The sequence below is a fragment of the Astyanax mexicanus genome, chromosome 10, assembly GCF_023375975.1.
Source record: "Astyanax mexicanus isolate ESR-SI-001 chromosome 10, AstMex3_surface, whole genome shotgun sequence".
Classification (NCBI taxonomy): Eukaryota; Metazoa; Chordata; class Actinopteri; order Characiformes; family Acestrorhamphidae; genus Astyanax; species Astyanax mexicanus.
In genome coordinates this window covers 37686038-37710958 of record NC_064417.1, presented here as the reverse complement: position 1 = coordinate 37710958, position 24921 = coordinate 37686038, and the positions used below count along the sequence as shown (strand labels likewise).

Sequence of the window (24921 nt, the reverse complement as noted above, 5' to 3'; positions counted from 1 at the left end):
TTTTCACTCACTCCAAATATAATTGATCAGCCAAAGCATCCTTAGTGTTGGTGTTGTAAATTGAAGATTTATGGCTAAAATGTAAAAACAGTTCTAAAAATACATCTAAATACATGATCACACAAGCTGGTCAAATACAAGCTGCAGACACGTCTTGTTTAAGGTCACAGAGACTTTTAAATGTGATTTATTGTGGCACAGTTTTCACTGCCAGACTATTAGCTTTGTTGCTTTAAAAAATTGTGAATGTACCGGTACCTTTAGTCTTCAGATGCCAGTGTGATGTGCTTACAACACTTTTGTTTAGCTACGAGTTAAAAAAAGTTTTGTTGGCTCATGTTTACTCCCTCTACATTGCTGTAACCATCACTTTTTACTATATCCTTTTCATTGGCATGGATGACACAACTTTATCCATTAGAGGACACTTTGAGGGCTGATAAGTTTTTTTTTCTGAATCAGAAAAGGTAAAGCTGGAGTAAAAATACTCTGAGTTTACCTTAACCCACAAGATCCAGTGTGCAACTTTAATAAAGACATGGTTGCAGTTTAAGCCACTTTAGAGAACATTGTGAACAAGTATTTGTAGAAAAGATGTCGGTGACTGTTTCCTGTATTCCAGTGTTGGCTAGCAACATTAGCACCACAGCTTTATTGAACACCGGAGAAAATGTGGACACCCAATTTGGAGAAAATGGAAAATTGTGTAATGTGTGTCATTGTTGCACTAGTCAAACTGGGCAGTAAAAGTGTGGGGAAAAAGGCGCAAAAAATAATTTGAAAAAATACTAGAAAACATTAAAAATATAAAAAAGCACTCATAAGAAAACAGATTTCCTTCTTTTTCTCTATGAAAATATTGTGAGAATTTGTTGACCTTTACCAGCAGCACAACTGAATTATTGATTAGTATATTAATATTTATTTTTAATGCTACTGTGTCTGTTACCTCCATGTTAGCTTTGAATACGCCAGTCTCTGTTGACCTAAGATCTTTACACAATACTGTATTTGTAATGGTGCCCTGAAGACATCTAGACTTTTGCTATGTATGTGTATGTTTAAGAATATAATGTTCGCTGATGTGCTGTCTTTCTTCACCTCTTCTCCCTCCGTGCAGGAAAAACTCAAAGATTCAGATCAGCCGAGTGAGACTGGAGGATTCTGGGAACTACACGTGTGTGGCTGAAAACTCGCTGGGCAAGGAGAACTCCACCAGCTACATCAACGTCCAAAGCAGTAAGAGCAGAATCCTTATCCATCCAAACCCTCCCTCCTGAGGCTTGACTGATTCTTGCGATATTGTGCTATTCTTATAGCATCTGAGTGGGAAGGAATATGTGAGGCATCCCATCTATGCAGGCTCTCCATAAAATGTGTGGATATCAGAGCTGGTTGGAATGACTGTGCTGGTAGATTAGTGTTAGCTTGTCTGGTTGCTGTGTGGGACATGTAGATTACGGCAGTCGGATTTGAACTCCGTGGCTTGTCTGTCTGGTACCTGCAGATTAGTTCACCTCAGGACAGAGATCTTTATCTCCCTAGATTTGGGAGCACATAATGAATTAGTCAATTTTTACCTAAACCATTCTGTTTTTAAATATTAAAGGAATACCATAAGGATAATAGGATAATAGTAGGATAATAATAAAGGGCAGACGTTGACCCTGGCTAGTGTTTGATTTGCATTGTCTATGCACAGGCATCCTTAAATCCTTGATGTTTGCATATTAATTTTATAAATAGTACTACTAAATTGTACAAAAATAATTGGATCACAGTTAATCACCTCAAGTACGCAGCACACTGTAGCCCTGAGGCTCTGTGACCCGTGTGCCTGCAGCATGCTGGTTAGCGTGCCTGCTTCTCAAGCCAGAGATCAATGGAGATCAATCGAACAAGGCTGGTTACAGAGGCGATGCAGCTGACAGCGCCAGGCCGCCAAATCACAGCCAGGGAAAAAGAACTGTGGGAAACTAAGAAAGAAAAACGGAAGCTGAATTTGGTGTGAATACATATAACATTACATCTCTAAACAGTGCAAACAAAATCGAACACCATTGCTTTGTTAGATACCCAGTGCAGCTCTGGTGTCACATGGGATCACACTATCCTCTCAGGTTGGCATCCCATGTTTTTTGTGTTCCTTCCTGGTCTGAGCAGCTTTCACAGCTCATGGTAACATTTATAATGGTATGCTATAGGGCTGTATGATAAATTATATGTTCAGCATTATTACAATATGAGTTTTCACAATAAACACATCATAAGATCTGTGATAATATCATGAGTTACAGCAAACTCAGCAACAGAGGAAACTCCTCACACTGCAGACTGTGCTCATTTGCCATAACTAGGTTAAAAGTGCCAAAAAAAGAACCTTAGAGGAGCCTAAATTCATTTAAATATTTTTTAAAATATTGTGTTTTACAATGACACTGGGACAGTGAGATATCTATGTCCATAAGAAAAGTTTGGAAAGACAGTCCCTGCAATCAAGCTTAATTGCATTTTTTTGTGTAAATTACATTTTCTTGGTGGTCTCACAAACTGAGGTGTTGTCAAAGTGATCTGAGGATCGCTGGTTTGAATCCCTGGTCATTCTGCTTGCTATTTACAGCCAGAGTCAGACGAACACAACTGGCCTCTCTTGATGGCGTTCTCCACACATCACTATTATATAGTGAGATGTTGGTCATTACAGGCATCTGCTGCACTGTCCTCCAAGGCCATTGGCAACCTACTGATGCTGCACCAGGGGAAGTTCAAAAAGAGACAGTAGCTGGCTTTACATAAGGCATGAGCTAGTCTTTGCCCTCCTGGTGATGGGGCATTGCTAGCAAAAGAGGAAGTTCATACAAATAAGGGTATTGACATTACACGTTGGTGAGAAAATGGGGTAAAATTTGAATGATAACTGGCATTTTAAGCACAGCACATATGAAACATGCATTGCTTTTATCTTAATACAGTGATCTGATTTGTGTTATCTGTGTTATAAACAGTGATAATGATGATAATGATAATAATAATGATTAAAGTGATTTTGTTTTACATTTAATTTGGGCACGTACCTAGCATTGACAGTGAGAAGGAGATTGAATGCATAGTATCCAGTGTGTATTCATTGGCTCAGTGCTGGTACACACTCTCTTTCTCTCTGACATTTATGTGGGACTGGTGTGCACTGCCAGTGTTATTGTGATCTCTTTGCTCTTATCTGTCACTCAGTTTGCTCAGAGCTTACATGCTAGAGCAGTGCTCATAACCAATTGTGCCAAAGCCTCACAAAAAATAAAATTAGATGCTACATATCCTTCCGTTCCTTATCTCTGTCTTTCTCAATCTTTCCTCTCTCTCTCTCTCTCTCTGTCTCTCTCTCTCTCTCTCTCTCTCTTGTTCCTCATCTTTTTCTCTCTCTCTCTCTCTGCTAGTATCTTCCTTTATATTTTTTTTAATTCCTCTCTTATCCCTTTTTTACCATGCCTTTTTTATTTACACTGCACAATTCTGTTCTTTTTTATAATTACATTGTAGTTTCATCTTTACATATTTTTTTTTCCTTCCATATGCAGGAGTTTCTTCGTGTTTTGCAAATCTAATGCTGTGTTATTGCTTTTTCTGCATTTTTCGTACTGAAGATGCCTGTGTTTTAATTGAGTTAATGTAAAGCATCCCTCTTCCGCCTATACTCACACTGCCCTAGTCATACATCTCTCTTTTACAGCCTCTGGACCCTCTCTAGTTTCTAGATGTGCAAGTGAGAGAAAGAGAGAGAGAGAGAGAGAGAGAGAGAGAGAGAGAGAGAGAGGCAGAGAGAGAGCATGAGTGTGTAAGTTCCTGCTGTGGTTGTAGAAGAGGTCAGTCATGGTCTATTGTTCTTAACGGACTGCCCTTGATTCATCATCGTCTTGTGTCCTCTCTCCTCTCCCTCCATACAGCTTTCGCCTTCCGCTGACAGGAGGCAGGAAATGATGAGTTGTCGACTAGAAAGAACATTGTGCCTCTACATGCTAAGCCTGATCTTTTGAGAAAGTGTGTGTGTGTTTATGTGTATGTGTGTGTAAGATCTATAGAGCAGGTGGACTCATATGGCCTCCTCCACTCAAAGGGGTAATTGGGGTCATTAATAGTGTGAGCTCTGCTCTGCAGTTTAGTCTATCGCTAAAGGTTAAAACTGTGTGTGCATGAATGTGTGTGTGTCTGTTTGAGTGAGTAAGAGAGAGAGAGAGAAAGAGTGAACGTGAGAAAGAGAGCAGGAGAGAGAGGGGTGGCTAGAGATGACTCTCAGTCCCTAATGAAGATAAACAGTGTCATTTTGGCAGATTCTGCACTCTAGGAGCAGACAACATTTTGGGCCATAACTGTGCAGATATTCAGCTATATATAACAACACAAACAGCAGCACAGCACAGACAGACACACAGACAGAGAAATGAGAAAAGGAAAAGCATGTGAGACTGAGAAGAGTAGAGAAGGGCTGTAGATGGTCACTAGGGCAAAACTATGTATTACAGTATTAAATTATTACAGTGTATGATGATGTGTGTCTCATGTGTTACACTCACCTGATACTTATTATACTACAGTTAGTTCCGACTCTGCAATGTGGTTGGCTGAAAGGTGTTCTATGAGTGCCATTATCAGCTGGTAACGCACTTTAACCGAAGCTCTGCATTTATTACTCCGCCACATATAGGTAACCTAGCAACAATGCAGCCCTTACCAACCAAACAGCGCAGCTACAAACAGAGCAGCACTGGAACTATTTTAAGTGTGTTTTATTATTTTAATTTTATTATTGAAGAGTATTTTAATAATGTTTATAACTCAACAGATCGCATTTTCTCGTCCTTTTTACTTAATGTCTTTTAATAAACAGCAATAATGGAACTGTGGTATAATCGCAATAATACACTAAAAGTTTTGGTTTTTCGTACAATGGAATGACAATATATTACCTTATTGTCCATGCTATGTGTGTGTGTGTGTGTTTCTCTGTTTGTGTGTGTGCACTCTGTTTAGAATTTGACATCAACTGCCAGAATGTAACAACCTTGAGGACAGGTCATTTAGGAGGTGTGTGTGTGTGTGTGTGTTTGATGTTATGACGTGATATGAGACGCAGATGGTCTTTGAATGCTGAGTTCTCTCACTGCTACAGGCATGCCAAGGGTCTGTCAGTTATATGAGCCAAATAATCTTAATGTGAAAGACACACATTCGCATGCAGTCTCACTCACACATGCACACAAATCTGTCTGAGCGCATTTCTCCAGCGCCTCAGCATTTCAAATCTGTCATCTACAATCTCCATACAACCAACCATACAACCAGCAATCTGCTACTCGCACTTCATATAAATGACCTGAGGGCAACAACACTCTCTCTCTCTCTCTGTCTCTCTCTCTCTCTCTCTCACACACACACACACAATTTATGTCTGCTTTATCTGCCTCTCACGCCACACTTTCACTCTTTTAAGATTCTATGCCCACATTTTCTCTTTAAACCAATGAACCTGTGAGCAGCAATAGAATAAAACGGATGCCTGCCACAAATACATATTATGAATTGTAAGTGAAATGTAAAGATGGATCAGTCAGTGTTTTTGGAGCTGGTCGCAGATCAACTTTCAGCTTGATTGGCCGATTGCTGATAACAATCGTGGGCTGTGCTAGATGCCACATTAATCTTTTTCAGGCAATCTTGGTAATTTGTCGTCATGCATGGCTTTTGTAGCTCTTAAAATGAAATGTATTTTTATTTGTTTTGGAATCAACCACATTAAAATCACTGTGAAACTCACCATAGAGAATAGCACTGTGTTTTTGTACATAGTTAATTCATTTTGATAAAACATTACACTAAATGTGCTGCAAATATCTATAGATGTGTTCAAAAATACATCTTATTTATATTAACATTATGCATTAGGAAAAAGACAAATCTATAAACTCACTGAAATAAAAAAAAATACTGAAAATTACATCCAAAACTACATATGCATTTTTATTTTTTTGGGCCCCAAAAACTCAATTGAAATTTGAAAAAACATATGTATTGTATAATATATGCATCTTTATTACATATGAAGGAAAAGTTCGGATTTGGAGCAATTTTACCTGCTGTAGGAGCATTTCTGACAGTGGAAGGATGGACAAAATGCTAGATTTTTCCAGTTTAAAGGTGACAAAAAATGTTGTTTTTTGCTTTATTTAGCCCATTTTTGTAAATGATTCACTTTTTAAATGTCCACAATTTATGCAGGTGTATCTTATATCTAAGCTTCTCAGAAATAGCTCATATATATTTTGACTGGTCTCAGTTTTCAGTTTTTTTTTTATCTAAGAATAGAGATTTAGCAGCTCAGAGAAGTAAGTGAGAGCTAGTGCCAGTTTCCACCCTAACTTTCACGCTTGGTGTTGGTTTACTACCATCTTTACAAACTGGCTGTTTTCCATCTCAAAGTTACTAGTTGTACAAGGCTAACTAAAATAGTAGTGTTAACTGAACTAACTCTGTTTATCAAAGACCGGCTGCATTTCTACTTGTAAATTTTACTTTCATGTCATTTTATGACATGTTTTTTACATTTTTACATTGCATCTTTTTATCCTTGTTGTTTTGTCATTTCTTTTTCTTCTGATTTTATTCATGTATTATGTATTCAAAATTAAATCAGAATTAAAACCTTCTACAAAAATGTGGCTATTCAGGCCTAATGTTTCAGTTTGTTTTGTTTAAGTTTCGGACAAAAAACAATTTTTTATCATTTTGGTAACTTTCTATAAGACTGCATACTTTTTCGTACAATTAGCCAGCGGTTAGTGTGATTCTGCTTGGTCGGTCTCTCTCTCTCCCTCACTCTCTTGCTTACTCTCACTCTCTCTCTCTCAGTGGATGTGAGTCATGGCTGTCCTGCCTGTCCCCATCCATTCTCTCAACAGAGAGATGTAGCTAATGGGGCTAATATACACTGGAGAGAGGCAGACAGCATATGTACAACAGACTGAGATGACTCTATCCTGCGGTGGAAATTGGAGGAGATAAATCTCTGTGCATTGTTGCTGTTATTGTTCTGATTTTTGCTTGCACAGGCTTCTGTATATTTAAAGATAATATGGTTCTGAGGTTAGAAAAGAGACATCTGCTGTAAGAGCCCTCTCTGGACACTGATATTACACCCAGCTGTGTGATTAGTGTCCCTTTCTACCATTCACTATTTGAACAGTGTTTGACCTTTTGCAGATAGATAGTTATTGTGAGAATGAAGTCTCTGTCTCTCTCCTTCTGTTGTACAGTGTGGTGTGTGTGTGTAGTGGTGTGTGTTGATGTATTCATTAGCTCATTAGGCTGAGCTTGTTCTACGTCTCATTCCTCATGCTCACCCAGCTCAGTGCAGTACTCACGGCTCTGCTCTGGTGAGACACGCCTGCCAATCACACCTGCTGCTGTCCCACTTCATTTATTCATGAAGCCCTTCCACACACGTGGACATTCTTATACACTAATGCTCACTGGCATGCTGACACGCACATGCACACACACAAATACACACACACAAGTGAACAAACGACTTCCAAACATGCACTCATATACACACACTGCAGGCTGAGTTCCCACCAGCACCTGTGTGTGTAGGAGGAGGTAGTTCACTGTGAGCAGCTGTATCTGGAGATGCAGTCAGTTATATTAATACTAAACCCTTCAGAGATTACACTAATGCACTTTCAGCCTGCAAGATTTTCTCTCTCTCCTGCACACACACAAACTATTTCTCCGATTGCAGAGTCAGCCTCTTGAATGTAGTGACAGTTAGGTAACTTGTGCAGTAAGAGTGTTGCTGTGGTTCAGTACCAGACTCTTTCAGCACAGTTTTTCATACCTGTCTTGAACGTTCATGGTATTAAACATTGTATTAAAGGAAAATTGTGTTTTGTAACAGTGTTAATCAGCAGCAGCACAACTTGTCTTTAGTTTTCCTAAGTGCAGCTTTGTCACTCTTTTAGTATGTTCTCTTCATTGGCTTCCTGTCTAAAGCCTTGACTGTAGACGGAGTAAGATGGGTCCTAAGAAAAAACTGTAAATGAAGAGTAGAGTAGTAATGACTCTGTATCTCCTGTGAATTTTGAATGTTTGTTTTCTTGCTGTCAGACTCAGGTGATGATGATGAGTAATTTCATGCTTAAGCAGTTGCTGGTGTGAGATGAAAATGGAGGGAAAATGGGCTTGCTCTGTCTTGCTGTTTGTTTTGAACTGTGTGGTGTTGTGTGACTTTGTACTCTAGCTCATACCTAGCCTGGTTAATTAGTTCCTCTCTGTAGGGGATGTTCCCCAGCACTCCGTAATTAGTGATCTTTTCTCTTTTTTCTCTTTGTCCCACTGTACTGAAGTAGCTCTTTCCCTCCCTTTACTGCCTAGCCCCTCCCAAAACTCCTCAGTATGAATACATTTAAATTGCATTTTATGGTCTTTTTTTATACACAAACCATATGAAATCTCCTTATACTGACACTCACATGCCTGACATTTCATGGTGCGCTGACATGCTGTGGAATCCTTGACCTGTAGCTGGACTGTGGAATGATGTCCTGTTGTCTTGCACAAATGTTTGGCAGTATGTCTTTTCACCCTGTGGCATGCCCAGGATACAGTAATATATGAGTAAGACAGGCAGGCAGGCCAGTTTTTGTGCCGATGCCATATCTGTGTTTGATTAAAGGTTTAGTAACATTTTGGACCAAGTTTTGGCAACTAAAAATATTTGTCCAAAAACATAAAAAATACTTTTTTTTTAAGTGAAAAGATCAAATAATTTTTTATTAAATCGTATTTTATTGTTTTCTCTTACAGAGGGACAGATTAAATTTAGGGAGCTTAAAGTATTATACATTTTAAAAAATGTCTGATTCATAGCTGAAATATATGAGCACAGGGCTAGGATAATAATGATGGCCGATTAAACTTAGCCTCAGCATTCCCAAAGGACTGACTGCATTTCTCTGTGTGAATTTCACTCATGTGACTTTATTTATTTATTCAGAGGTACATTTATGATTGTAATAGCAGTTATGAGGTACATTTATGACTGATATAGCCCTGCTCAACTGAATTCATTATTAAAATTGTATTTCTGTGGTAAATATATTGTGCTCTGTTGGTTTATCAGCTTCAGTATTTAAAAAAGTTATACTGTCAATTAATATTTAAATATTTTTTTTGTAATTGGTAATTGAAAAGACAAAATACATTTAGGCTATTACATTTTGTGGGGAAACCTTTATAAAGCAGTGTTTAATATTTGGTATTCTACCTTTGGCGAATCATCCATTTCCATTTCATTGCATTTCTAAATTTTAGAATCTATTTCTGTTAGAGAGTGCCAGGCCACGTGTCATAAAAACCGGATCAGATAACAAGAGAAAGCATAAGACTCTTTTACATCTAAGTAGCTGCTATAAGTCATTGATGTGGCCTTTTTTTTTACTATTCTGATGTTTCTGTGTGTGTGTGTGTGTGTCTATGTGTTTCCCCACAGTAACAACCACGCTGTCTCCGGGCTCCAGCCATGCCAGGAAGTGCAATGAGACGGAGAAGGCATACTGTGTCAACGGTGGTGACTGTTATTTCATACACGGTATAAACCAGCTGTCATGCAAGTGAGTCACATGTATCCTGCAGCGCCAAGCCCTACTCACTACAACCACATGCAGACCTGGCATCTCACCTCCACATGTTACTGTGGCTTCTATATTTTTAGCTTTGTTTTTCCTTACTTACTGATTGAAGACTGATTTTCTTCTGCTGAAAATCATATATACACTAACCAGAACATATTCTATAATTCTGAATTTCGCTTGTTTTGTTTTGGACTGGACCTGCAGTGCTGCTTTTTAAAAGCAAAAGCATAAAATAAGTGAGAAAGCTCATAGCTGCCAGGTTAGCATTGCATAAACTGAATGCCTTAATCATCATTTTTTTTCTTCAAAGTCATTAACTCACTCCAGATAGACTTGTTTATGTAGACAGAATTCATGCTCATAGTAGGGGTTGCACAACTGTTCATTTTACTGGTCAGCTAGTTGATACAGACCAGTGACTGCAGAAAAACATGGACAGCATAACATCTCTCAAAAGTGAATGAATCCCCCCTTTGTCCTTTTCATTATTATTTTATGGACTGTATTTCTATCTTAAGTGTCTAATTCCAGCTGTTCCCATGTGATCATGTTGGCACATTTTTTATTTTCCACCAGAAATCAGTATTTTAATAAGACATCAAAAGGGAGGTGCTACACCAAGGAATTAAGTGATTTACATCACTCTGTTCATTACATGAAGTAGCTGAGTTCTATTCGGCCTTCCATGAACTGCACTTGTACTTTTACTGGACAACTTAGTGTCCAGTTTTAAAAATCTGCACTGGTCAGTCTAATAAACGTATTGTTGAGTCTGGTTCCACCTCCCTCTACAGCCCAGACTGGATGAATTTTGGTTTTATTTCTACAGAAGTGAATGAAATTGAGCGAAACTATTCATGTTTTCAGCTGTCATTTAGACAACCAAGACCAGGATAGCTGCTGCTTTTTAATTTAATTTTAATTTGCAGTAGATTGAAGTGCAGTGATTCAGGTATTCAGTTTGCACAGTGCCACCATGTCTAGATATTGCTTTATGATTAACTATTTTAGTAATGCAACTGAAGAAGCAAACGTCCCACAATCTTTCAACATGTCTTGGCTGATAGAATAAATTTGTTCCTAATGAAGCTTGTGTGAAGATTACTTTACATGTTAAAAATGTTGTTTATATCGTAATTTAAAGATTTTCTATTGTTAATTTTCTCACTTTTTTTTATTTGGCAATATATTTTTGCACAGGTAATCATGTTCTACTATCGTGTGTGATGAAATTTTATCATTATGTTTAAAGTTTAAAGGCTGGTTTAAATGATTTAGGAGATAAAGCAACAAACAGTATAAAGGCTTAAATATTCTCTGTGTAATCACTGTCCCAGTGGAATCAAGCAACTCTGTTTTAGAGTGTTTATATTTATTTTAATCATGTCTAGGTGCTCTGGGATGTTTAAAAAACAGGACATTTAAGTAGCTTAAAATAGACCCTTTTTCTCTCCTGATCAACTGTTATTTTGTGACATTAAAGGTCTTTCAGGGACAGTGACAATATCCATGTGCTTGCAATGGAGCTCAAGACACTTCAGACAGAGACAGAGCGACGCTGAGTTCAATAGGGCCCAGTACTGCATTTCATGCCTCCAAAGGGAGATAGAACAGAGGAGACAGTGAAATCAGCTACCCCATCTGAGAGTGAAAGAAAAGAAGGGAAAAAAACAGACAAAAGGTCTGTTGGGTTGCTCTGTTCCCCTGTTTCTTCCACACAACCCTGCCAGCAGGAAGTAGACTAAAGGTGATGCACTGCTCTACCTTTAGTGGCCATGTCTGAGCAGATGGGTCAGATTTATGACACGTCCAGCCTTATTGTGGCCAGTGATTAAGTGCAGGGTCTCTGTGGGAATGCTGCGCATTAACTCTACTGTACAGTCGATATTCCTTATTCACTGCATAGGCAGTTAAGCCGGTCAGAGCTCTTAGGGTTAATGAATGTGTTTAAGAAGGGCAATACTGTGATTTGATTTATGAATGTTTCATGTGTTTTGGGAATTGCTTTTGCACAGATTTCAGGTGTTTGTTGTAGACATGGCTTTATTTTGGTGAAATGTGAAAGTGTCACGTTAATGCTAAGAGTATCACCACAAGTCTTGGCGTTAAAACATGTGCATGTGTGTTCCCAAGCACACACATTCTATTTCTGTCAGCAACCCCTAAGCCAAATTAAATGCAGCAGTCCTATGGCTGCCTGCCGTAAATTCTGCAGAATTCCCGAAAAAATGGGGAATTTCTGTGCTTTTTAAATCTTGCAGTTTATAAATTATAGAAATACACAAAGAGAGGAGGCAACTTGCAACATTACACAGCTTTTAGGGAATTTCTTTTCCCCCTGCAATGACATCACCAAATTGCGTCATCACATTGGCATTTTAATGAATTGTGGGTTGAATTCTACATGCATAATTGAAAGATCATGAATTATTCTCAGTGTAGTACTAGAGTGCATGCCTATGAGAAATTATGAAAGTTGTATTTTATATATGTATATATATATATTCACCTAATGTAACTATGGTAATCCGTGTCATACCTGGAGACACTTTTTCTTGCCCCACTTCCCATATCCTGTTTTGACTAATATATCTTGTGCAGGCTCAAACAGTGTTAAGTTGCTTCCATGCTTGTTTCCATGTTCCTGTTGTCGTCAACAGAGCTGCATTCCTGTACAAAATGTAATATATTGGGAATAAAAATGTTACAATATATTCTATTTATGTTTTGGAATATATTGACATGTCACAATATATTTCATTTTCATAGACGTGTATTATTTATTGGATGAAACTGAGCAATAAACACTCAATTGCTCTGGCCGAGGTGCCAGACTGAAACCACAACATGGAACAGCATGGACTGTGAGCTTTCTTGTTAGTCAAACAAGGACAGGCTGCTCTGTAGTCCATTAAAGACTGAACCTCATCTGGTACACTTGCCTAACCCTTCTAACAGTGTGATTAGAGACATGTGTGAAAATGAGTCCTCCCAGAGTTCCTTCACAGGTTTCCCTTAGAAAAAAAACAAAACCCACAGTGATGGTATCATCAGGCGGAACTGTTCTGCTCTGCCTGTGGGTTGTGTTCTGTTGTTCTAATTCGGTGTTTCTCTGCTCCCTTTCTCTCTTTCTTTCTCTCTCTTTCTCTCTCAATGCTCTCTCTCTCTTTTTCTCTCTCCCTACACCCTTTCTCCTCTCCTCTCTCTCTTCCCATTATGTGTCTGGCCCTCTCCCCCTCCTCCTCTCCTCCCTCTTCCTGTTGTTCCCTCCTTCTCCTTTTGTGGGTTTGTTTTCCCTCCATCAGGTGTCCAAATGACTATACTGGTGATCGCTGTCAAACCTCCGTTATGGCCAGTTTCTACAGTATGTCCATTTCTTCTTCCTGTCTGTCTGTCTGTGTCTGACTGTCTGTCTGCTCAGGAGCTGCATGCTAAAGATGAGATGATTGCATGCTGTCTGTGTGTCTTTCTGTGCGTCTCTCCACTCCTTACTGTGTCTCCATTTTGTGTTTTGTTGATTTGGCTCATCAGTTACATGGAAATCACAGCTCACAGATGAAAAATTAAGCCAAGAGAAAAGGTTTATTGTTTATTTCAGAGGTAAAATCTGTTGAAATCGATCATCAGACTGTAGCACAGTAGGAGAGAGACCCAATCCCATGCAAATGTGGCATGTTTTCCACCAGAATTGTAGCACCTTCCCTCAGATGTTATGACTGAAGGCATTTTGCTCTTTAGAAGTTTTGAGTTTTATATAAACCTTTGACAGATTTTCCATTGTGTTACATAACAAGTAGCCTAAACCCTTATTTAAGACTGAAATGTGAGATTCTTGTTAGGAAATTAGGTCTTTGTTTGAGAATGATGTAATGCGTTATATTATGCCTGTGGAGTCAATTTGTGATGAAGCCCAAAGGCATGGTGCATGTCCTTTAATCTGTAACAGCCCACACAAACAGTCATATCAGAATAATATGACCATATCCTAGTTATAGTACTTGTTGACTACTGTATCAGCTCTACTGAGCATATAGGATCACATTATAGTTCTGTAATTACATAGTGTTGTCTACCGGTTTCTTTGCATACTTTATTATCCTCCTTTCACTCTGGTCTTTAATGGAGCACAGGAACATCACAGGGCAGCTATAATTTGGATGGTGGGTCATACTTAGCACTGCAGAGATACTGATATTGTGTGTTGCACTGGCATGAGTGAATCAGACACAGCAGTTCTGCTGGAGTTTTTGAACACTGTGTCCACTTACTTTCCACACCAATAGACACTCCTACCTCCTACACTCCTACCCATTTTGTGTTGGTCATCCTCCAATTCATCATTAGTGGTCACAGGGTGCTGCCCACAGAATGCTGTTGGTTGGGCTTTTCCAGTTGGTGGACTATTCTCAATCCAGCAGTAATTGTTAGATGTTTAAAAAAAAACATTGTACCAGCGCAACACACACTAACACAAAAACATGACATCAGAGTCACTGCAGTGCTGAAAATGACCCATCCCACCCAAAGTGTACCTGCTCTGTGGTGGTATGCGGGGTCTTGACCATTGAAAACAGGGTGCAAGGAGGATAATAATGTATGCAGGGAAACAGGAGGACAACAAGCTGAAAACATAGAACTATAAAGTCTTCTTTTGTATTCAATAGAGCTTATAAAATGGACAGTGAGTGTAGAAATAAGAAATTATATGATTGTGTCCCTATTTATATATACCCTGTATAAGCAGTTAACACCTTTATAAGAGATAGAACACCAAATAAATTATGTGCATAATTAATGAAGTACAGGGAGCATCATGCATGCGATATTGCTATATATATCCATAACAGAGGAAATTAATTCTAGTAGGTAAATATTGTAAGTGAATTTAGGCTCTGTGTTTGTCTTACCCGTGAATGACTAGAAGTCATTTTCTTCATGTCTCTATCCATCTGTACTCAACTGCGTCTTTGTGTTAGACAGTAATTTTTCTTTTAAATCTTTTCATTTTTTTTCTCCTGATTTAATCATTAATGAGACCAAGTAAATATGGCAGTAATTGTGTGGCTGTCTGTGTCTGCATGCATTTATGCACTTGCTTATTCTAATTAAAATGGCTTTTAATTTTAATTTAGTTTTCTTGGGGAAAATGGAGTTGGCCACAGTATGTCTGCATTGTCTGTCTGTTACTGGAACTTACACCCCTTCACGTCAGTGTCTCGAAGCAAACCGAAACATACTAATCTAGCATTTTTGACGCATCAGTCTGAACAAGTGGACAACTTTATCTGATTTTTGCTTTTTTTCTTTCTTTTTTCTTTCTTTACATTGTCAACTTTCTGCATTGGCAGAGCATCTTGGAATTGAAATTATGGGTATGGAACTATTATTTGTTTGATTCTTAGATTTAAGGCTTATATAAGTTCACATCACAGTCACTTTTCTCTGTGCCATATCAAAATAACTGAAATGATCCATCAGATAAGCCCTTCTGTTAATGTATTAAGAAATTGACAGTCATTTCAACTACACTAATAACTACTATGTAAATAAATTGATTTAATTTGGAGATATCACCAATTATTTAGATGTGTATTAAAACAGATTATAGAAGTTAGCTTTCATTATGAAACTGTCCTAATAAAACCATAACTTTGTTTGGACGTGGAATTGTCTAAAAAGCGTACAAGAATATGACAGAATAATCATGTATAATAGCCTAAACTGCAGTAAATGTAAGGTGAATGTAAGGATGTTACAGATCTACATCACTCTTCATAACACTCTTTGTCCTGAATAGAATTAAGTTTTCTTTCTCTCCATATACTCTGTTATTCGTTTCCTGTAACAAGCATGCAATGCAATAACAGGCGAAGGCTCAACGTTTGACCTGAGCACCGCGTCCCCCTCTTGTCCGCTCTCCTTTTTACGCACTCACCCCCTCACTCCAGCTGTCTGGCCGTCACTTCCTTCCTCTCGGAGCTCTTGTCCTCTCTCTCGTTCCCTCTCTCCATGTTCTGTGTGTTCTCCTCTGTCATTGTGCTCATGGTGTGCCCTCTAGGGCCTCGGATTTAACACCAGACCAAATAAAACGTCTTCACAGCACCTACACGGAGGGTCTTCATAAAACCAGTTCAGTGCTTGTGAAGGTACAGAAAGAAAAACAGGTCATGTAGAGAACGTTTAATTACCTGACCATTTAGAATATTAGTAATAAGCACAGATTCCCTCACACCAACTGATTTGATATTGAGGAGAAAACATTCCTATAATTCAGCATATTTTACTCAGTTTTATGAACAACCCTCTCCTATTGGCTCATAAGAAATGCTGTTTGTGTGTTTTAACCCTACTTTACAGGCATGTACTGTTAAAGACTTAGCAGCTTAAACTGCTTTATATTCTATTAATCTAATGATGTTTGTAGGCCAGTGCATGTAATGGGACTGCAAGAGATGCAGAGACTTCAGTTTATGAACACTTTTCAGAGAAAATGCAACATTATTGTTTTCTGAGTCTGGCAGATTTAGTGTTGTTACAAAGCCAAGAAGTTCTGTACTGTTTTGGCATAATTGGCATTATTTGAAAATATGATAATGCAAGCAAGCCACAGAGACTTAAAATTTAAAACTTTTTTCTATTGGTGTGATCAAGAAAACATCCCAAATGTCAAAGGTCCCAATGTGTTCATAAAGCGATCTCTGCCATAGATCAGGATGTCTTACTGTAGCCATTTTACTGGTGATTATGAAATGATTAAGATATATGGCCTACTACTGCCTTTGTTGGAATAAACATTCTTTACATAGTTGAACATTTAGAGCAAGGCCAGATTAAACTGATGTGTTAAACTGATGCAGAGCATGTGTGTGTGTCTGTATGTATATGTATTTGTGTGTGTGTGTGTGTGGTTATTGTCCTCGTTTGTTCAGAGGCAGAGGAGCTGTATCAGAAACGGGTTCTGACGATAACAGGCATTTGCGTGGCACTTCTAGTAGTTGGCATCGTGTGTGTCGTGGCGTACTGCAAAACCAAGTAAGCTCACACTATCATTCTAAAAAGGTCAGTTTTTAGTCATACTCTTCCTAATTGTTGCTATTAGCACTTCATTACTGTGTGAACCCACTGGTATTAGGAATGGTACCTAAAACAATGTTTTGGGCCAAATGTAGGCAATCAGGCTAATTTGAAGTTAGGATACTATTCTGTATTCTGTATCAGCTTTGTCACAGTATACAGTGCAGGATTATAAATGCAAGTACAAGCCTAAACTGATATTAACGTTGTGACTAGGAGTGTCCATAGTCCAAGCTCAGAAGAGAATCCATCAGGGAGTCCTCAACCTTTTATAAGTTGAACTTCTGCCAAGTCCTTGATACTTGCAATCAATAAATGCATAATCAGAAAATTGAAAATAATAAATAAAAGCATTGTAAATAACGTTAATAGATTTTATAGTACAGAAAGGAAGGTCTAGTTTATGGTTTAAGTGTGTAATACACATATATTCACTAAGATTTATAAAGCTGTTATGTAGTAGTTGTGTCTTGTGTAAGACAGCGTGAATTGTGTATCTTCAGGAAACAGAGAAAGAAGATGCAAAACCACCTGCATCAGAACATGTGTGTAGAACACCCCAATCGCATGCTTGCCAATGGACCCAACCACCCAGGGCCGGGGCCTGGGCCAGAGGAGATCCCAATGGTCGATGTGAGTTAGGCTGCTTGTGACTTTCTGTCTGTACTTTCAGACTTTATTGAAACGTTTGCACTCAAATGTAAGCCTCTCCATACAAACTGAAGACAGAAAATCAGTTCTGATTAGCCAATAAAGAGCAAAACAATGACAGTCAGAGTGGCATTATTACAACAGTTTGGTATACCAGTCGTCCAGGTACTGTTTCATACCTTTTAGTCAAAGGCTTTTCACTGTCATTACTGTTTTCTTAACTAAAGAGAACAAGGCAATTGGACATTCATTTAAGGGTGTGCATGTATATTTATATTACACAAACATCTCCAAAAACTCTTAAAAGCTTTTAATAGAATAATTACTGTTTATTTGCTTACTTAACAAAGAGCACAAACGTGATTTTACTCAATCAAGAAAATATATAGTTTGGCATGTTTTTAGGAATGTAAAATACAGATTTATTTTCAATATAATGCATTTCTTGTTAGACATGGTTGCCTTTTGTCTGTGTTGCAGTATATCTCTAAGAATGTCCCAGCCACTGAGCGTGTAATACGACATGGAACAGAGACATCAGGCAACTTCTCGGGCAGTCGAATGTCGTCACGGTCCCACCACTCCTCTACTGCCTCCCACGCTTCCAGTCACAGGTACACAGGCTTTCAGCCTTTTTTGTGTTTGTTTGTCTGTCTGTTAATCCTTCTATGTATGTATTACCTGTTTTTTTCTATATATGAATCCACCCACACCACCTCTTTACCAGCTGCCTGTCTATCCTTTATCAGCTGAAATTGAGAAGTGAGAATCACATCACTAGTGAAGGCTTAATCTAAAGACACATTGTGTTGATGATAAAATCCTTATTAGGCATGTCACGATAATTATGTTATCGAATTTTCAAATATTATACAAACATGACCTTAATAATATTTGCTTACCTTAAAATCTCCAATTGTGTTTAATTAGTGAGAAGAACCCATTAATGTAATTGAGCCGATCCTGTGTTTGTTCATTTTTTATTATTATTATTATTATTATTATTGTCTTCAGGATATTTGACCATTTTTTTCCAATGTATGAATTTTCTTTGTAATAAAATTCACATTAAACATATAACAATAATATAGTTTATTGACATTATTTACATGTAAAGAACAGTGTATCATTCCCAAAAATGAGTTATTGTGACAGTCCTAATCCTTATTATAACAGCATCATTAAATGTTGGTTTTGATATAAAATCCGATGTTCTAATTAAATGTAATTAATCAATCACCTGTATCTGTCACACATGTTCCTTTTTCACATTATCATTTCTTCACCAGGCATGAAGAGAGGACATGGAGTATGGAGAGGTCAGACAGTATGAACTCTGACTGCCACTCGGGGGCACTCTCCTCCTCAGTGGGTACCAGTAAATGCAGCAGTCCAGCCTGTATGGCCCGACGGGCTGCACACTGTGGCTATTCCGAGCCTTCACGGCGCCCCCTGCAGTATGGAGACTCTTACGACTCTTTGCGGGACTCACCCCACAGCGACAGGTGAATTAGAGGGGAAGAACAATCAGTCAGACTGCAGCTGAAGAAAAGGGGTCAAGGGTGTTCACTCCTAAATGGCATGCATGTGACAGAGCATGCCTAAAAATGCAGACTTTCTTGTTGGTTGTGTATTTCAAAACTAGTGTTTCTGATGAAATTACAATGACACTAAATACTGCTGGGGAGAAATTAGCAGTCAGGTGCATATGGTGTTCTTATGTGCATTACAGTACAAAAATAGAAACATGATTCAAAAAAGAAAAAGTTTTCACAGATCATTAAGTCCTTTAAAGGCTCAAATAGGAAAAGTAATAAAATCTAAATGTCTTGTGTTTAGTATATGTATATGTTTTGAACTAATTTAGTAAACTAATTTAGTAAAGCTCACCAATTAAAAATACCCCCATCAGTGTTCCAAAGGCTTAAAGTCTGTTATTATTCGGGTATAAGAGCTAAAGTACACCGAATACACACATAAACACTGAAGAGTGACTCAAATCCTATGGAGAAAAAAATGTGATCTTTTCAAATGAGATTTTCGTATGTCATTTTCATATGTGGTCCTAGACTGGATACGTATCCGATTTACAGGTGCATAATTCATGCACTTCTTTTGCCTGTATAAATGCATCTAGTACTGTCCTCATCAGATAGAACAAGTGGTGTGCTAAATTCTCCCTGACAGAATCCGACTCACTGTGGGCAGTAAAAGGGTAATTGAGCAAAAACGATCATGCTTACAATTCATGTTGTTACTGTTAATGTATGAGGATCAAGTTTGTTTCCAATAAAAAAACAACAGAACATCATTTAAGGGACGTCAGATTCTACAGGCAGTGTGGCAGTACAACCGAGGTGACATGCATAAATGTATGACTGTGTGTATGCATACTGTTTTAGAGACAAATTCATTCACATTATAGACAGATGCAAGTCAGGATAGCCAAATCCAGTTTGCGAAAAGGGCTTCTAATGTGTACCTGGTTCTTTATAATTGCTTTCATTTACTTTTTATACTCTTTTTCTGCATGTTCACTGCATAGTTGTCTTTTCTTCACTGCTTCTCCTGACACACTCTTTTTGTCTAGGTACGTGTCAGCACTGACCACACCTGCCCGCCTGTCTCCAGTGGACTTCCACTGCTCACTGCCCCCGCAGGTGCCTACCTTCCAGATCACCACTCCCAACGCCAGCCATGCCCTCAGCCTCCCACCTGCCGCCGCCATGGGCTCTTACTCCCCTGACGATGACCAACCGCTGCTACAGCGATACCGTCGCCCGCGCCGGCCCTACTGCGGCGCAGAGAGCACTGGTTCGCTGCCCTCTAGCCCTTACCGCTTTGTGGACGACGAGGACTATGAGACTACGCAGGAGTACATGTCATCCCGTGAGCGTCCCAAGAAAAGCAGCAGTGGCCGACGATGGCGCAGGAGGTCGCGGTTAAATGGACACGTTTCTCAGCGCTCCAAAGGACCCAGGGACTACAGCTCCCAGAGCTGCCTATCGGACAGCGAATGGGAGGGGGAGGAGGATGAGGAGGAGGTAGGGGACTTGGGGCACGGAGAGAGCACGCCCTTCCTCAGCATGCAGAACATGACCGCCACAGAGCCGGCCACCATCTACCGGCCCAACGATACGCGGACGTACAGCAACACAGCACGGGGAGGATCCCGCGCAAACACGCAAGCTAGCAAACTGTCGCAGTCTCGGTCCAAACCGGACAATGCACCCCTTTAAAAAAAAAGAAATGAAAGAACATAGACAAGTATGATGAAAAATCGTATGTAGGAGAAAGAGAGAGAGAAAAAATGATATGCTATAGACCTGCACCTATAAGAAATATTTTTATTTTATATAACAGACAGATATTCTAAATGAAATATTTATTTTCATTTCAGCAAAAATTGTCTACTAGCTAGCAGCAAAGACTTTTTTATAGGGGGAAAACTATTTATATGTAATTTCTTTTTTTTTGGTTTACAGCATTACGAAGAAGAATCACGTGCCAATTTTTTCACAACTTAGAAATAGAATAATATTGTGGTGCCTTTTGCTGTATGCCGACAAGGGAGGTTCCATTGAGTTTTTGTAGCCTTTCTTAAAATGGACTCCTGGGTTTTATATAGACATGTTTGTCTCCTTTTCTTTCAGTTTGTTTGTTCAGGATCTCCCCATTTGAACTGTGATATGATTCAGACATCATGCAATATGGGAATCACTTTTACGTAAAGGTGTTTGTTTACATGAGTAGGGGTTCATACACATACCGGCCGTTTCTCCCTGCCCACATAACAGTTGCAATGGAAGTGCCATTTCCTGTTTGAGACAGGAAGTGGCTCCTCCATGAGGAGTCATTCGGTTCTCTTGTTAGTGTACACATCCCCTTTCCCTCCTCACCACCTCCGCTGGTCATCACATGTTGTTTCCATGGAAACACAGGTATGCAGGAGTTCATAGGGCACGGTACAGTGTCACGGTACCTGCCCCGGTGTTCAGGGTTCTCAGAATGGCAGTGCGTGTGTGTGTGTGTGTGTGTGTGTGTGTGTGTGTGTGTATGTATGTGTGTGTACATCCAATGAATGTGGTTTCTCTAGCATGTGAGGTGTTTGTGTGTGTGTGTGTGTGTGTGTGTCATATCTGATTGAGTAGGACCTGTGTTTTTGTACGTCTGCCTGTTGTGTGAAGAAGTAGTTCGAGTTTTGCATCAGTCTAAAAGTTTTAAGTGTGTGTGTGTGAGAGAGAGTTTGGTCTCTCATAGACTTTGGCTTAGTCATAAGGGAATTCTCTGTGGTTCCATTAAGTTGGCTTTAAGTTTAAAGAACTATGTTAACAAGGGTTGACAAAAACAGCAACCAAGAAAAACTGAGAAAAGACATGCTGTTGATTTTGCCACGACCCAGTGGCGAGATGAGCTCATTGCACTGTAATCTTCCTTCCATGTGTAGTCATTGGCCGCGGAGCTGCCTGCGGAGGAACCAATCCAGCCTGATTCTAGCCTACATGGACCCACTTCACGTTAGCTCACACGCCCCTGTTCCTATGCCAGCAGCTTAAAGCCGCACTGTGTCTCAGGACTTCCCATTTTAAAAAAATACATTTCCCATAAGCACCTTTTTCACTCTTCAGACCTGATCCCTGGCTGTCCGGGCTCCTGTGTACTGAGGGGAGACTGCGCTTGTTGGGCTTGTTGAACGTGTGGAAAGTCTGTGGTGAGCTGGATTTGTTAACGTGCATTTTTTTTCTTTTTGTTCTCTGTTGTCCACTCTCCCCTAAGCTGTTTTGTCATGTATGCAGCCTGAAGGCTCATTGTTTGCAATTCAGGTTTGGCAACTATCTGGACGATCTTCTGTAAGTGATGAAGTGGATGGATGGATGGTGAAATGAGCTTCTCCTCCCAGTTCCACCTGCCCACAGCACGCCTTGAAAACAAACCAAACAGAATACATACACCCAAAACACCCCCTAGCATTTCTCTTTCTCTCACTCTCATATACACACACACATACAGCCACACAACACACTCTTTGTCCTATGTCTTCACATCCAAGTACATTCCTAGACACTCATCAAAAGCTTCTCTTGACTCACGGATACCTTTCTCTTCTTTTTCTCTCTCTTCTCTCTTTTTTCGTTCTTTCTCTGTCTGCCTGTCGAGGCTTCCCTCTCTCTGCATGTCCTAGTGGTTCTGGTAGATGGGTGCATGGTAAACGCAGCAACTGAGTTGTTTTCACGCGGTGAAAGTGTACTTTTCATTTTGACATTCAGCAATAAATCCCCTTTTTTCATGTCCATTCTTGACTTGGAATATGCTAGAAATTTTTGCAAGTTTTCTCAAAAAAAATAGTACTTGTAAAAAAAATTCAAACCACTTGTTCATATGGAAAAAAATAAATCTTTATTCCTACCATTTTAAAAGAACTAATCTGTCATATCTATGCAATATTCTTTTCATGTTTGTATTTTATTGAAGAGTGTAGTTTATTGAAGTGTTATATTCTGGTTTAATTTCTGTTGTTAGTGATTGTTACCTCATTGGTGTTTTTTTATTTTATTTTAATAGGCATTTATAATTTTTAGTGCAGTTTTCCAGAGCTACTCTCTTTCCAGTACTAATCTTGCAGTGAAGAGGAAAGGTAAGTGATGAGGTAAGGTACAGTAAGAGTCCATCCCAGAAATGTGTAGTGTTGACAGTTTAGAGCTAGCATTTGTTTTTAATGAGGTCAATATCCATCCATGTTAAACAGTAACTCGAAGAAAATGCTCCCTAAAATCAAATGAACATGATTTTTCACTCCAGTTTTCACAGCCAGTAGTCCATGACTTTTAAAATCTGACACATGCTTTTGTTTCCAATAGCTAAGCTAACGTTTCTTACAAACTCTAGACCGACTTGGACCAATCACATTATAGTAAACACATTCTAAACTTTGAAACATGACAAAAATCTGTGAAAATGTATTGAGCCGCGTTGGACATAATCAGAATTGTTTAAATGTTTTTAAAGATTAAGTAATGTGCCATAGATAGCTTGAAGCATTTAAGCTAAAATATAGAAAAAAATCAATAGCCATATTCTGCTTTGCTAAGATTATTTTTGTTTTTAGAATACAGTACATTGTTTTAAACCTCTTTTAACAATCTGAATGCACTTTAAATTAAGAGTTAATATACATTTTTAAGATTGCATTTATGTGGTGAAATTGGTGACAGTCTACGTTGAGTGGTTTTAGCAACTTTAGCCTAGAATCCCCTGTTCTAAATTTAAGAAGCACACTTTTGACAGCAGGCATGTCTTGACAGGTCATCTAATTCTTGCAGACAAAATAAATCACTTACATTTAATTTTGAGCTGTGGCTTTAATAAATTCATCCAATGAATAACCATATAGCAAACAATTAATTTCTCTCTTTTTTTTGCTATTTTAAGTTATTTAATTTAAGTGCATTCATGAATTTAAGACTAAATATTGCACATTGTATTTCTGAAATGTAAAAGAGGGAAGTGGTAGATATACGGCCATTTGTTGGAAGGGTTGATTTATGACATTTACAGAACAATTAGCATCCCCATTGGCTATTAAACCACATGTATTAGTAAATAGGTAACATATGGCATTTAAACCTGAACCTAAAACCAGAGAGGGTGCTCATGATATTACAGCATTTTTTCAACCACCTGACGAGATATAATCTAATGCGGGTGTTGGCTGTGGCTTAGACTTGGGGCAATCCATCTGACATTCCTTGATATTGATGTAATCAAGGTCAAGGCTGTTGAAACTCCTGAAAATCAGGACAGTCTAGCATAGCTGTCAAACCAGTAAAACCAGTGTATGTGATATTTTGAATGCTAATATGCTGACCAATTCAATGTCTTGAGTATTCAAAATGACCAGCTGTAACAAGGCAAATCAACATAGACCAGCATGAATATTTTTCATTTATTATTACAAGTATATAAAGGCCTACCTCCACTATGAGTTCTTTTTATAAAAACTTTTTAACACCACTTTTACTTATAGAGATTATAAAGGACAAATAACCATAAATCCCTTATCTGATTCCCACTGGTGTCTTCAGAGACTCAGTCTCTGTGCTCCACTGCAGTGTTTTACACCTTCACTCTTGTATTAGACCTTCTCTGGGTTCGAAATCAGTCCAGCCAACATTCTCATGTGGGCCTCATTTGAGTGAAACATGGGCTAGGTGAGCATTGGTTCTGAGTGTTGTTTTTTTTTTTTAGTGGGACCCATTTGGGCTATACACTGGGGTCCATCATTACAGCCCCTGTGCAATGGTACCACCATACCCCTGTCCTATTACTGCCCCTGATGGATCCCATCACTGACATATGTCTTTGGAGCCAACATGGAACCTGTAGACCAAACTTTCAGACCCAACATGGGTAGCTCCCAATAAATCTGTGAAGTTCATTTGGGCTGCTGGGTCATGCATAGTTGAAACTGATTAGTGTGTGTGTGCACATATGTGTGATCTAACACATTGCGCAT

The 24921-nt window shown here is 38.8% G+C and overlaps 1 protein-coding gene across 3 annotated transcripts in view; it reads left to right on the top strand.

Annotated features, from left to right (window-relative positions):
• Positions 1 to 22828, top strand: part of nrg2b (neuregulin 2b) — a 51970-nt gene extending 29142 nt beyond the window's left edge. For 2 of the 3 annotated variants that reach the window (XM_007246400.4, XM_049484183.1), the window contains exons 3-11: positions 1121 to 1239; positions 9542 to 9662; positions 12989 to 13047; positions 15032 to 15055; positions 16613 to 16715; positions 17261 to 17390; positions 17889 to 18022; positions 18698 to 18913; positions 19999 to 22828. In XM_007246400.4, coding sequence (XP_007246462.3) covers positions 1121 to 1239; positions 9542 to 9662; positions 12989 to 13047; positions 15032 to 15055; positions 16613 to 16715; positions 17261 to 17390; positions 17889 to 18022; positions 18698 to 18913; positions 19999 to 20647 — 1555 coding nt within the window. In that variant the 3' untranslated portion in view covers positions 20648 to 22828. The remainder of the gene's footprint in view (positions 1 to 1120; positions 1240 to 9541; positions 9663 to 12988; positions 13048 to 15031; positions 15056 to 16612; positions 16716 to 17260; positions 17391 to 17888; positions 18023 to 18697; positions 18914 to 19998) is intronic. The other variant, XM_007246401.4, reaches the window with a different exon arrangement.
• Positions 22829 to 24921: the final 2093 nt, after the last annotated feature.